At 43.1% G+C, this 13,456-nt stretch overlaps 1 protein-coding gene across 3 annotated transcripts in view; it reads left to right on the plus strand.

Annotated features, from left to right (window-relative positions):
- Window positions 1–9,558, plus strand: part of prdm6 (PR domain containing 6) — a 112,339-nt gene extending 102,781 nt beyond the window's left edge. For 2 of the 3 annotated variants that reach the window (XM_070555624.1, XM_015960312.3), the window contains exons 8-9: window positions 704–880; window positions 9,311–9,558. In XM_070555624.1, the coding sequence (XP_070411725.1) occupies window positions 704–880; window positions 9,311–9,425 (292 nt within the window). In that variant the 3' untranslated portion in view covers window positions 9,426–9,558. Of the gene's footprint in view, window positions 1–703; window positions 891–9,310 lie in introns of all 3 variants that reach the window. The other variant, XM_070555625.1, reaches the window with a different exon arrangement.
- Window positions 9,559–13,456: the final 3,898 nt, after the last annotated feature.

Consider the following 13,456-nt stretch of genomic DNA (forward strand, 5'->3'; position numbering starts at 1 on the left):
CGCACGCACACACACACACACACACACACACACACATACAGCTATCTCAGGTCATTGTGTCTATCACGCACCATGATAGATGATCCGGTTGTGATTCAGGTCAGTCCTGTTGATGAGGGTTACGTTGCCGTGGCAACCGTGGTGGTGTCCGAGTCTTCTTGGCCCGTGTGGGTGGAGGTGCTCTCCATCTTTCCGGCTGGATTTAAACCCTACAGCAGAAATCCCAGGTTCAGATTTGGATCATCTTTGCTCGAAGTTGATTTTAACCTGGTCTGTCGCCATGGCAACTGATGCTGGAGATTCACTTACTGGCACTTCTTCTTGGTCAAAGAAATTAAAATGTCTACATATTTAATCACTTTTTAAATGTAAAAACCAGAACAAGACTTAAGTTTAGAGACACACCGATCCTGAATCAGAGGGCTGATACCGATTTCTGATTCTGGCCCTGCTGACGGTGATTTTGGAAGCTTAGAATTTAGATGTAGTTTTTTTTTTTACAAAATAAAATATTTAAACATCTATTTAGTAAACAGAGGTGAATTTTAGGTTTTTGTCTGATAATCTGAGTCCAGCTAATTAATCCCACTTTCGTGTTTTTAATCTATTTGATTTTATTCTGTTTTATTAAACCGTTTTTAAGAAGAATGCTTTTGCAGCTTCAGTGACTTTTAACCTGAATGAAGTGGTTTCGCCCTCTCAGACCGTACCAGTGTGGCCACTGCTCCCAGTCCTTCTCCCAGCCTTCGGAGCTCCGGAACCACGTGGTGACCCACTCCAGCGACCGACCCTTCAAGTGTGGCTACTGCGGCCGGGCGTTCGCCGGCGCCACCACCCTCAACAACCACATCCGCACGCACACCGGAGAGAAGCCGTTCAAGTAAGTAACAGTGAGTACCCCCACCCACCTGCTGCAACACACAGAAATCTGACCCCAGATCAGGGTTCACTAAGATTCAAACGCTTCAGACTCACAGATCTGTTTCAGGATCAGCTTTTAGAAGTGATGGTCCAAACTACAAAAACACCTGATGTTACATTCAGCAGCTTCAGGATCAGATTCAGCTTTAAGCCCAGGAACACTGAGTGAGTGAATAAAAGCACCTCCTCCGGCTCGTCTGGTGGGATCCTGCAGCATTCCCAGGTCAGCCGGGGGGATTTGATCCCACCAGTCGATCCCGGGTCGACCCCCAGCAGAACCACCTCAGCTGACTCTTCTTGACGAGGCTCCTCCTGGTTCTACGGTGGAGCTGCTCGGGTCCATAGAGGAGGGTTTAGATGGAACGGAGCCTTCTTCACTGCAACAAACCGAACCGGCTCCCTCGTCGCTGCAGATGAAGCGTCGCTCCATCGCTCAGAAACACCAGGACACCGGACTCTCTCCCAAGGACAAGCGGGAGGTGTTGGATGCCTTCAAATGGAACAGGAATGTTTTCCGGGAGCAGGAATGGGTGAACCAGTCGGAGCAGATTAGGTTCAGTTTGATTTCTATGAATTTACTTTCTACTCTTGCAATTATATTTAGGATTCTTGTGATAATTTTAACTTTAAAATAATCAAACTTTATTCTTTGAGCTCTTTATTTATATTTGTTTATTGTTATTATTAAATTAAATCATCATTAATTATTTAAATTCAACATAAATCTAAACTTTTTATACACACTTTTTTTTATGTGACTGATTTAATCCGCTCTAGAGGCCACTCTGACCTCTGACCTTTGTGCTCTTGGCTGCCTGCTGTGGTGACCTCGGAGGACAACGTCCTCAGCAGGAGCAGCAGTCTGATAATGAGCAGGAGCGTCTTCATCTCATCAGCGGAAGAGGAGAATTCCCACGTGGACGAGGAGGAGGTCGGCGTTCCGAGAGGTGCTGGAGTCCGGAGAAGTGAAAGAACTCCGGGAGAGGAGGATAAACGGTACGAGGGGTGGAAAACAAATTAACGTCTTTAATAAGCAATCGGAGAGAAGCGAGCCGTCATCGATGTGAAGCTTGGAGGAGGAACAAGAGATCACAGAGTAAAAAGGGCAACAACAGAAGCAAATCAGCGTTCCTAATGAGCAATCAGAGGAAACCCGAACCTTTTCATCAGCACTTCGGAGTCTCAGCGGAGGCAGAGCAGGACAAAGACAATCACACAGCAGCGTCAGAAATCTTTATCGGATCGATGGCCTCGGAGACTTATCTCCGTCCGGACGCTGCGGCGATAGATTAAAGCTGCCACCGTCACTTTGTCACCAACGGAACGCTAAACTTCATTTTCCCGCCCAGCTGACGGAGGAACCGGTTCTGTGTGGCTGGCAGCTTTTCAGCGCTCAGAGGAGCTGCTGATTCTGATGAAAACGTCAAACATCAGGAGAGCAGAAGAAGAAGGTGCAGCTTTTATGTCTTCCCCAGATGAATGAAAGGTTCTAACTGTTTGGGCCGAACTAGACGTTTACGATCATCTCTGCCCTGACCAAGATGGCTGCTCAGACCCAGATTAGAGGTCCAGGTTAACGCTGCATTCCAATGGTTCTCAGAACTCGGAATTTCCCAGCATGAAATGAACGAACGGGCTCGTTTTGCATTCCAGCGACGCCACTAGCGTGCTACAATAACCAAGTCTTGTCTGCGACTACAGTCAGGTCCATAAATATTGGGACATCGACACAATGCTAACATTTTTGGCTCTATACGCCACAATGGATATCAAATGAAACGAACAAGATTCAATTCAAAAATACTTTATTAATCCCAGAGGGAAATTGATTGCTGTAGTAGCTCAGAATAATAATAATAATCAAGTCATCATAGAGTTGTTGTATATTACAATGGCTGTTGGCAGGAAGGACCTCCAGTAGCGGTCAGTGTTGCAGCCAAACTGAAGAAGCCTCGGACTGAAGACACTCTTCCATTGTCGGACAGTCTTGTGAAGAGAATGCTCAGGGTTGTCCATCATGTTCTTGATTCTCTGGAGAATCCTTCTTTGCATCATCTCCTCCAGCGGTTCCACAGTCGTCCTCAGAACAGAACCAGCCTTTTTTATTAGGCTGTTGAGCCTTTTCAGGTCCCTGCTTCTGATGCTGCTACCCCAACAGACGATGGCTGAAGAGATTACACTCTCAACAACAGACTTGTAGAAGATCTGCAGCATCTTGCTACAGACATTGAAGGACCTAAGCGTCCTCAAGAAGTGCAGTCTGCTGTGTCCCTTCTTGTAAACGGCTTCGCTGTTCTTTCTCCAGTCCAGTCTGTTGTCCAGGTGAACTCCAAGGTGTTTGTATTCCTCAACCACCTCCACTTCTTCTCCCATGATGGAAACAGTGTTTGACTCCACCCTGTTTCTTCTGACGTCTAAAATCATCTCCTTTGTTTTGTTCACGTTCAAGGTCAGATGATTGTTTCCACACCACGCCACAAAGCGCTCCACCAGCTCTCTGTACTCAGCTTCCTGTCCATCTCTGATACACCCGACAACTGCAGAGTCATCTGAGTATTTCTGTAGATGACAGGGCTCTGACTTGTACTGGATGTGCTTTAACTGCAGACTGTCAGCTTTTGTTTGAGGGTATTTGTTAGGGGACCAAAAGTAACGGAACAGAATAAGAACCATAAATCAAACTTATACATTTCAATGCTTGGTTGCAAATCCTTTACAGTCGATTACAGCCTGAGGTCTGGAACACACAGACATCACCAGACGTTGGGTTTCATCCCTGGTGATGCTCTGCCAGGCCTCTACTGCAACAGTCTTCAGTTCCTGCTTGTTCCTGGGGAGTTTTCCCTTCAGTTTTGTCTTCAGCAAGTGAAATGCACGCTCAATCGGATTCAGGTCATGTGATTGACTTGGCCATTGCAAAACAGTCCACTTCTTTCCCTTCAAAAACTCTTTGGTTGCTTTTGCAGTATGCTTTGGGTCATTGTCCATCTGCACTGTGAAGCGCCGCCCAATGAGTTCTGAGGCATTTGGCTGAATATGAGCAGATGATGTTGCCCAGAACGCTTCAGAATTCATCGTGCTGCTTTTGTCAGCGGTCACATCATCAATTAATACAAGAGAACCAGTTCCACTGGCAGCCATACATGCCCACGCCATGACACTTCCAGCACCATGCTTCACTGATGAGGTGGTATGCTTAGGATCATGAGCAGTTCCTTTGCGTCTCCAGACTCTTCTCTTCCCATCACTCTGGTACAAGTTGATCTTGGTCTCATCTGTCCGTAGGATGTTGTTCCAGAACCGGGAAGGCTTTTTTAGATTTTGTTTGGCAAACTCTATTCTGGCCTTCCTGTTGTTGGGGCTCACCAATGGTTTACATCTTGTGGTGAACTCTGTGTTCACACTGGTGGAGTCTTCTCCTGATTGCTGACTTTGACACAGACACACCTACCTCCTGGAGAGTGTTCTTGATCTGGCCAACTGTTGCGAGGGTGTTTTCTTCACCAGGTAAAGGATTCTTCGATCATCCACCACAGTTGTTTTCCGTGGTCTTCCGGGTCTTTTGGTGTTGCTGAGCTCACCGGTGCGTTCCTTCTGTTTGAGAATGTTCCAAACTGTTGTTTTGGCCACGCCTAATGTTTTTGCCATCTCTCTGATAGGTTTCTATTGTTTTTTTCAGCCTAATGATGGCTGGCTTCACTGATTGTGACAGCTCTTTGGATCTTATCTTGACAGTTGACAGCAACAGATTCCAAATGCAAACAGCTCACTAGAAATGAACTCTGGACCTTTTATCTGCTCATTGTAATTGGGATAATGAGGGAATAACACACACCTGGCCATGGAACAGCTGAGAAGCCAATTGTCCCATTACTATTGGTTCCCTAACAAGTGGGAGGCACATATGCAAACTGTTGTAATTCCTACGCCGTTCACCTGATTTGGATGTAAATACCCTCAAACAAAAGCTGACCATCTGCAGTTAAAGCACATCTTGTTCGTTTCATTTGATATCCATTGTGGCGGCGTATAGAGCCACAAATGTTAGCCTTGTGTCGATGTCCCAATATTTATGGACCTGACTGTAAATGATGGCGTCACACGCCCTTCAACAGTCGCCACATACAGCCAGAATAACAATACAGATCTAATGTAAAATCATAAACACCAGGAAAAGTAAAAACCATAAACATTAAATGTTGAATTTTTCAGCAACGCAACTTTTGATAACAACAACAAACAATTTACCGGTGCTGTTAAACAGCAACAGGAAAGACAACAGAACACATAAATCAGACAAAAATAAAGACGATAACTACTTCCTGGTAGCGCTGGCCGCAGCCATCTTTGCATTTGGGATCTCAGGGTCTTCTGAAACCTACGAGCTCACAATTCCAAGTTCATTGCGTAATTTACGGCTAACTTATCTTGGAAGAACGAGTTCCGAGGACAACTGGAACGCACCGTCGAATCATCCAGACGCATCAAGCTGCGTTCACTGCACCTCCGGACTTCTGGTTCCCCTTCAGAACAAACGCTTCTAGTAGGATGATTATTTTAGGTGCATTAAAGTTAATTAGATTAGATAATCTGAGATATTATTGATTCTATTCTATCCTAATTAGTTTTATTAGATTTTTCTCTTTCAGAACGTGGACAGTTTGTGTTTTTTTGCTTCATTAGAGACAGAACCAGCCCTGAAAATGTTCTGTAAAACATCTGATCTTGGATCAGGGACGATAACGAAGCTGCCACGCCTCCCTGCTCCCGTCCGCTCTCATCAGTCTCCATCGGCCCATAAACAGACCCGATGGGTTCTGGTTTGGTTCCCGTTGGGAGCAGATTGAGATAAGAGGTGATCTTAAACTCCACTGATCCTGGAGAGGAACTGATTAAAGCAGCTTCTGGCGTTCCTGTCAGCACAATCTGCTCAGCCTGACTTTTCCCTGCTGAGGAGACAGTCAGGAAGCGGCGTGGCCGGTCGATAGCAGCCGCCCGCGCTCAGGTCCGCTCTTTGTTCTGCAGGAGAACCGTCTTTGTTTGTCCTGCAGGATAAGTGTCTGTGACAGGAGCTTCACAGGAGCTTTGATGTGGAGATTTTTAAATTTAAGAGCAGGAAAGTCCACCTTTAGGGCAGGAGGAGGTTGAGCTCCTCGTGCACGATGTTAACGAACCACGCTGAGACTGGTAAACCTGAGTTTAAGTTTTGAAACCAGGTTTTATCAGAATCACAAGCCCAACATCTCTGAAACCCAAACTGGTGTCTTAAAGTCATTAATGGACTTAATGGTTGTGACCAGCTGATCATATGGAAGCACCAGACTTCTCTCAGAACCACAGCAGCTGCTTCAGGTGGACTCCAGCAGCAGAAGACCACATAAGGTAAGAGCAGGAAACGGAGGCTTTAATTCCCACAGGATCACCAGGACTGGATCAGAAGAAACTTGGAAAACCTCTCCTGGTCTGATGAGGCTGGATTTCAGCTGCATCCTAACCCTGACCCATCTTCTGATGCTGCTTCCAGAAGGATCATGGCGCCATGTCACACAGCTCGGATCATCTCTAATTGGTTTCCAGAACATGAGATCACTGGACCAACGGCCTCCACAGTCGCCAGATCTCAGGCTAGTCCAGAACCTTTGGGATGTGGTGGAGCGGGAGGTACTCGTCATGTTAGGATGGACCAGAACCTCTGAGGAACACCTGATGGGATCCATGACATAAAGAACTAAAGTTGTTCTGAAGTAAAGGGTGGTCCGACCCAGTGCAATTAATGTGTATCTAATAAAGTAGGAGGTGTTGTTCAAGCAGCAGAACTCTGAAATGATTATATCACACACACACACACACACACACACGCACGCACGCACGCACGCACGCGCACACACACACACACACACACACCTTCTCAAACCCACCCCAATCCATCTAGCAGCAGGTTAGTCCTGTTTCTGGGCTGTTGAGTCCAATAACTCGTTTTCACCTTTGAAGCCATCACACACACACACACACACACACACACACACACACACACACACACACACACACACACGCGTGCACACACACACACACATTTAATGCCCCCCACCCAGACAAAAGCTGCCTCTCTTCTTTGCTCCTATTGAAAGTGACAGTGACACTCTCCTATTGGGTGTGTGTGTGTGTGTGTGTGTGCGCGCGTGTGTGTGCGCGTGTGTGTGTGTGTTAAAGTGTGTGAGATGGAATGCCCTCCTCGGCCCGCTGGATAGATTATTGACAGGTGGAGTGTGAGTGTAATTTGTCGGTCAGGTTGTGAAGATCAGGGCAACAATTACAGCTGCGGATCTGCTGGGCCTCACACACACTTTGTTCTGTCACTGGATGTTAGAGTAACACACACACACAAACACACACACATGTTTAATGTTTAACACTTCATCCTCACTGACATGGATCCCTCACAAACATACTTTTCATCTCACTAATCCCTTCATGGCGGAGTTTTAGTTTCAGCGGCGATAACGCTCAGGTTTGCTGATGATATGTTTGATTTTAGAATTCAGAACAGTAAACATAAATAAACAATATGTTTGTGTAAATAAAATAAAACTAAGTTTTCTGCTTCTCCCTCCTACTGGTTGAAAGTAGAATTACAACTGTCATAATCATCCGCAGCCTCCTGTAGCTACCGCTAACATGAGCTAATGCTAACACACGCTAACTGATACTAAAATAAAGCAACAGAGCCAGGTCACCATTATGATGCCTCTGAAGCTAAATTCTTCTTCAGCTACTTGTTCTTCAATTTCTGCTTTTTACTGATGGTTGGTGAACTGCTAAGCTAACTGCTAGCTTCTATATATAGTTAACAGCACACAGATGTAGAGACCTCCCACTAGCGTACCTACTCGTCCCACAAAACGGCTAAGTGTGGTTTCTGGTTAGCAGAGGGCTACAGGTCGTTGTGAGATGTGAAGTTGATCAAGTTTCTGGCTCAAGAAGAACTGAAACCAGTTTCAAATCTATAGCTTAAAGTATTTAGTGCTGCTTTACAGCCAGTCAGGCTTGCTAACGCCATTAAGAAGAAATATTTATTTAAATAATAACATAACTTTATATAAATTTACGGATCTTTGAGCTGAAGTTCCCTGCTCATCCTGGACTTCCCGCTAGAACTCCCACTTATCCTGATTGGGTCACAAAAGCAACTGGACTTGATTTCACGTTTCCCTTCTGGTGTGAGGAGATCCAATCAGAACCACGGTGGAGGGTGAAGCCCAGCAACATCTACAGATGTATACGTAGACGCCCCGTGGACTGGCGTTGCCGTAGTGGCTGGCCGCCATCTTAGATGGGTCTCCCTTCACCCCCAGCACATTTATTTCTCCTGAGGAAGGTCCTTACCCAACTAAAGAACACATTTCATCAAGATTTTTCACAAAATTAGATGCATGGTATGCCATGATTTATAAAATATAAAAATAAAAAAACCAAGTGAATTCTAGTAAAATATGAAATCCTATCACGTAGGCTAGAAAAGTCAATAGTAATCCCACGTGATCCGTTTTCAACACCACGCTACCCGGCTCACTCTGCTTTGATTAAGGATGGAGTGAGGAGACCGATCCAATATGGTGGCGTCTAGGGATGTAATATTGATATCACAATATATTGTGATATTTTTTTCCTGCGATATTATATCAGTATTCAAAAGCTGTGTATCAAATTTTTGGAAGAATTTACACGCACACATTTGAGTTTTCCTTTCTTTTGGTGCAATTCAAACGTCGACCGCCAGTTGGCAGCAGTGCAGTGGGTTTTGTCTCCACCATTTAAATGTAAACACCTCTATCATGGTTCATATAACTCATGTTAAACATGTTAAGTATCAGTTTGGACAGTTTATTGAATTTCCCTACAATAAATTCAGTCCAAAAAAAATCGCTATTAATGTCTGGTTGAATGTATCGCAATATATACATCGTATCGTCTCCCTTGTATCGTGATATGTATCGTATCGCCAAAAGTTCACCAATACACATAACCCTAGCAAGCGCTCTCCAGAGTCCAATGGAGCGTTCACAAATTCATGTCTATGGAGACACCAGCAACCCTACAGAAGGACAGAGAACTAGTTGGCTTTAACAAAGCTCTGATCTCACCATCAAACCTCAGAAATCCAGATTTTATTATTTAACCTGAAAAGCTAAAGGTTTTTTCTGAAGCTGCTAAGTTTAAGAATTTCTCCAAAAGTTTGTCACAAACTGATTTGAGTCTTCTTGAAGTTTGATTTTAGGACATCTTCTGCGCTTCGTCACCTTTAAGCTACTAAACTAACCAGGTGTGTGTGTGTGTGTGTGTGTGTGTGTGTGTGTGTGTGTGTGTGTGTGTGTGTGTGTGCACGTACCAGGTGCGAGCGCTGCGACCGAAGCTTCACTCAGGCAACCCAGCTCAGCCGCCACCAGCGACTTCCCAACGAGTGCAAACCAGTGAATGAGAGCAGCGAGTCCATCGAGGTGGATTAACCTTTGACCTTTCAGCCACGGAGCCCAGCATTAAGTCAGATACCTTTAAACATTTTTGTCTCTGTTGTCCTCTTCCTCCACACTAAGCCAACATCTTTACGCTGATGATGTTCAGGTTTTTGCCCAGAATTCATTTTGCTTCGAGCTGTAAAGGTAAAACTAAGTTGTTTTATTCTGAAACCAAAAACTCTGAGGTCTTTGATGTAAATTGTTAAAAATGACCTCTGACCCTAAATAAATCTCACCCAAACACTTGGAGGGTGTTCAGGCTAAAATCAGAATAATACTGGTTTATAAACGGTGACTCGGCGTTTACATGTAGCACCAAGTTTAATTTCGTTCAGCCTTCTGATCTTCGGATTAATGAACATTTTTTATTTTATCTAGTTATTTGGAGTTGAAACAACCTCATTAAAAAATCTTTATTTTTTAAACTTTTAATTGTTTAAAAATGGAAAATATATTTAGCCATTTAATAATTTCAAAAAATCCAAACGTTCTTTGAAATTTAAAGAATCAATTTGAAACATTATTAAATTAGAAATTAGAAAAAATTATTCCCCAAAATGATGATTATAATAATATAGGTGGTTTAATTACAAGTTTTAATTTTTCTCATTGCGACACAAACTTTCACCGATAACTTTTTTATCAATATAACATTTTCTTTTTCATTTATTAAAAAAAAACCTCCTCAGACAGTTTTAAGTTTTAATCCTTAATTAGGAAATGAAATGATCATTAAAATCCAGTTATTTGTGTTTTAGGAACATTTGCTGCTGTTTATAATGTATAATGAAAAACTGATTAATTAAAGCAAATTAATTAAAACTAAAATCTGAGGTAAAATTATTTTATTCAGGTTAAATGTTTATCTGGCTTAGTGTGAATGTAGAGAGAAATCCGAACTAAATCCACCTGCTGGAAGGAATTCTGATCCAACCAAACCAAAGATTCTGTTTCCACGGAGACCCGAAACTCCAGACCAAACGGAACCGTTATGGATGCGGATATTTAAAAAGACTTTTGGGAATCCTGACGTGTTTCATTACGAAGAGAACTTTGTAAAAAAAAAAAAAAAAAACTGGGACAAACTTTCTGAAAAACTAAAACTTCTCTGGATTTCTTTATTTTTCTTGAAAGCATCGAAGCCAAAGGAGGAAACAAAGCAAACGTACCCAAGGAGCAGAACCAACACGACTTTATGCATCGTAGAAAAAGACTAGAACATAAATTATATTTATCTTCATGTCATGCTGCAGCACTTTGGTTTGGCTGGTAGATTTTTTTGCAACTCTAATGAAAAAAATAACCCCAGAAGAGTCTCTTATAGAAACAGGGAGTCTAAGTCACGCCCATCTACTTCCGGACCACGGGTCCCCGGAAGAACGAAAAAATGAATGCAAGTCAACGGGGCTAAAAATGCTATTTTCTAATTCCGCTCGTTTTCACGGATTTCACATATGATGTCCGTGAATTTTAAAGAGACATTTTGGTACCAAGAACGAGCTTATTTTTGAACAGGGGGAAACGATATTTTAGGTGTTGTGTAAAAATAAGTCCAGGACAACAAATGTGCTTTACGAAAGTGATGTCATCGAACCAGACACGGAGAAAACTGAGGGAAAATGGCTGTAAGTTCAGCAAACGTCACACAGGAGGAAAGAACCACCATAAATCTGGTCATGTGGTGATTCTGGTCATGAGGAGATTATGTGGTGACGTCACATATGCAACGTGCCGATTTCTAGTTGGTAGTCATGCTAATTACGAACTTTTACAAGCTGATGAATCTCAAAGTACGTGACTGGCGTGGTCGAAACACCCATCATTACTTTTCATTTAAATTGCAGTACAACATATGTGTGATCAAGAGCGTAAGGCAAAGCGGGTTAGAAAATAGCTCTTTTCAGGGACCCATGAGCCAACCGGAAAGGGAGGAGACTTAGGCTCCCTATAACCGGACTCCGGTGGGAACGAGGCCGGGAAACAGGAACTGTTCCTGTTCCTGTTTTATTCATGAAAGTTCTCCTCTCAGCGTCCAAAGGACGAACAAACCAAGTACTTTAAGGCTGGAGAAATGTTGTTTGAGAGTTTATTTGTAACCCGAAGCCGGTTTAGGTTTGTCCCCCGGAAACCTTAGATGTGTAAAAAGTCCCGGAGACTCACTTTGTATCAGCCGGGGTGCAAACATTCGTTAAACCAAAAAGGGTTTTGTGCCTGAAAGTTAAAAACAAAAAGCTTTAAACCGTTAATGAATTAAAAATTAACTTCTTACATCCAAAGACCAGCGCCGTCTGGAAGCTGAGGGTCCCAAAACCTCTGGAAGAGTTAAAAAAGATGACTTTTTGTTTTGTCCAGCAGTTTAAATTGTTGCTGCGCCTTCACAACAAATGCACGTCTGTTTAATAGTGGTGTGCATCTCTACCTGCCTCACATTTCGATCCGATTCTGATTATCTGCCTAAAGATTCTATTTGAGTCTGAAATGCATCACGATTCTTCACACAAAATTTTTCATTACTTAATAAAAGCAGTAGAATAGTTTTCAATTTATTTTTTATTTCGATATCTCTGAAAAACAGAACATACATCTATTCACTATAGTCAGCAACAATTTTTAAAGTGTGCTGCCTATAATTACTTAAATAATATAAGAAATAATGTTTTCGGTAGAGCAGCCTTTAGGTAGAATACTACTGAACTTAAAAATAGTAAACAAAGACTGTGTTAAGTGATTCTTTCACATCCAGGATCCCAAAACCGAAATTAGCCCAGACATCTGATTTAAATGTAACGGGTGCTTCTTTGATTACTGGTAATGTTCGCCGTGTATCCCTGTCCGCCATTTGTTTTAAATTGACGCTAGGGCAACGCAGTGCGCATGTCAATGCAACTCAGCCCCCAGAAGCAGTTGTAAAAACTCAAAACTTTATTGTCCTCGCGCATCCAGAACATAAACAACATAGACATAGACATGGAGAGAAAATCTCATTTTGTCACGTTGCTGCATCGATGCAGAATCATGCACGGCTGAATGGCGATGCATCTTAGAATCGATCATTTTTCCCACCTCTACTGTTTTATGATGGTCGCAATTACCAAAGATTCTTAGTTTATGCAAGCAGCCGGGTTTTTGTAAAACCAAAGCTCCTCCCCCGCCCATCTAGGAAAGTAACTTGGGTCCACACCACCTCGTTTCCAGCAAGAAAAAAATCCAGGACATTTTGAAAAGCATTCATCATACCAAGCTTGTAAGTGGCGGTAGTTCCCTAAATCGTCAGCGTCATCGACGAAAAACGTTCCTTGGGCGTGGAATAATAAGGTGGTGGGTGGGTACAACCGTCCCTGTGGGGTTTCACATAGAGCAGTTACTGAGCTTGGGAAAAACAACCGAAACCTAAAATCCCAGTTATTTACAAGCATGTTGACTGAGGAGAATTCATAAAGACTAATGGTTTTAACGGTTTTGAAAAAGTCGATTTTGGTGCCGGACATTTTCACTTGGATGTAGATGTCACTTGCCAAATCATAAAAATATCTTTGTTTTTTGGGATACCCGGGTACGTGTGTACAGGGCCTGAATGTTTGCAGACATTCCAGGTGAATTCCTGCAGCGTTGTTTAGAACCACCGGAGAATTCCACCGGCGGCTCATCGCACATTCGTGCGCACATTTGTCAAAAGCATACATTCTACGAAACCTCGACTTTGAGACCAAACTAAGAACAACTGAAGTGGCAGTTGAGACATTTTGGCGACTAAATTGCAACAAGAACTTTTCCGCAGCGACATCATCATCCCTAATTGAGCCAACCAAAGATAAAACTTATAATAATTTCGCTGCTCCGATTGCTGTCGACTCGCTGAGGAAGCAGGTTTAAGGTCCAGCACCTGAACCAGTTGCTGTGGAGATGTCTACGGGTTTCTGAGTTTTAACCTGCTGAGAGAAACAATCAGCAGCGTGAGGAAAATAAACCATTTGAGTTTCAGAGACTCGGATTAGATTCTTGTGGGTTCGATCTCCTCTTAA

Source organism: Nothobranchius furzeri, chromosome 10 (genome assembly GCF_043380555.1).
Source record: "Nothobranchius furzeri strain GRZ-AD chromosome 10, NfurGRZ-RIMD1, whole genome shotgun sequence".
Taxonomy (NCBI): Eukaryota; Metazoa; Chordata; class Actinopteri; order Cyprinodontiformes; family Nothobranchiidae; genus Nothobranchius; species Nothobranchius furzeri.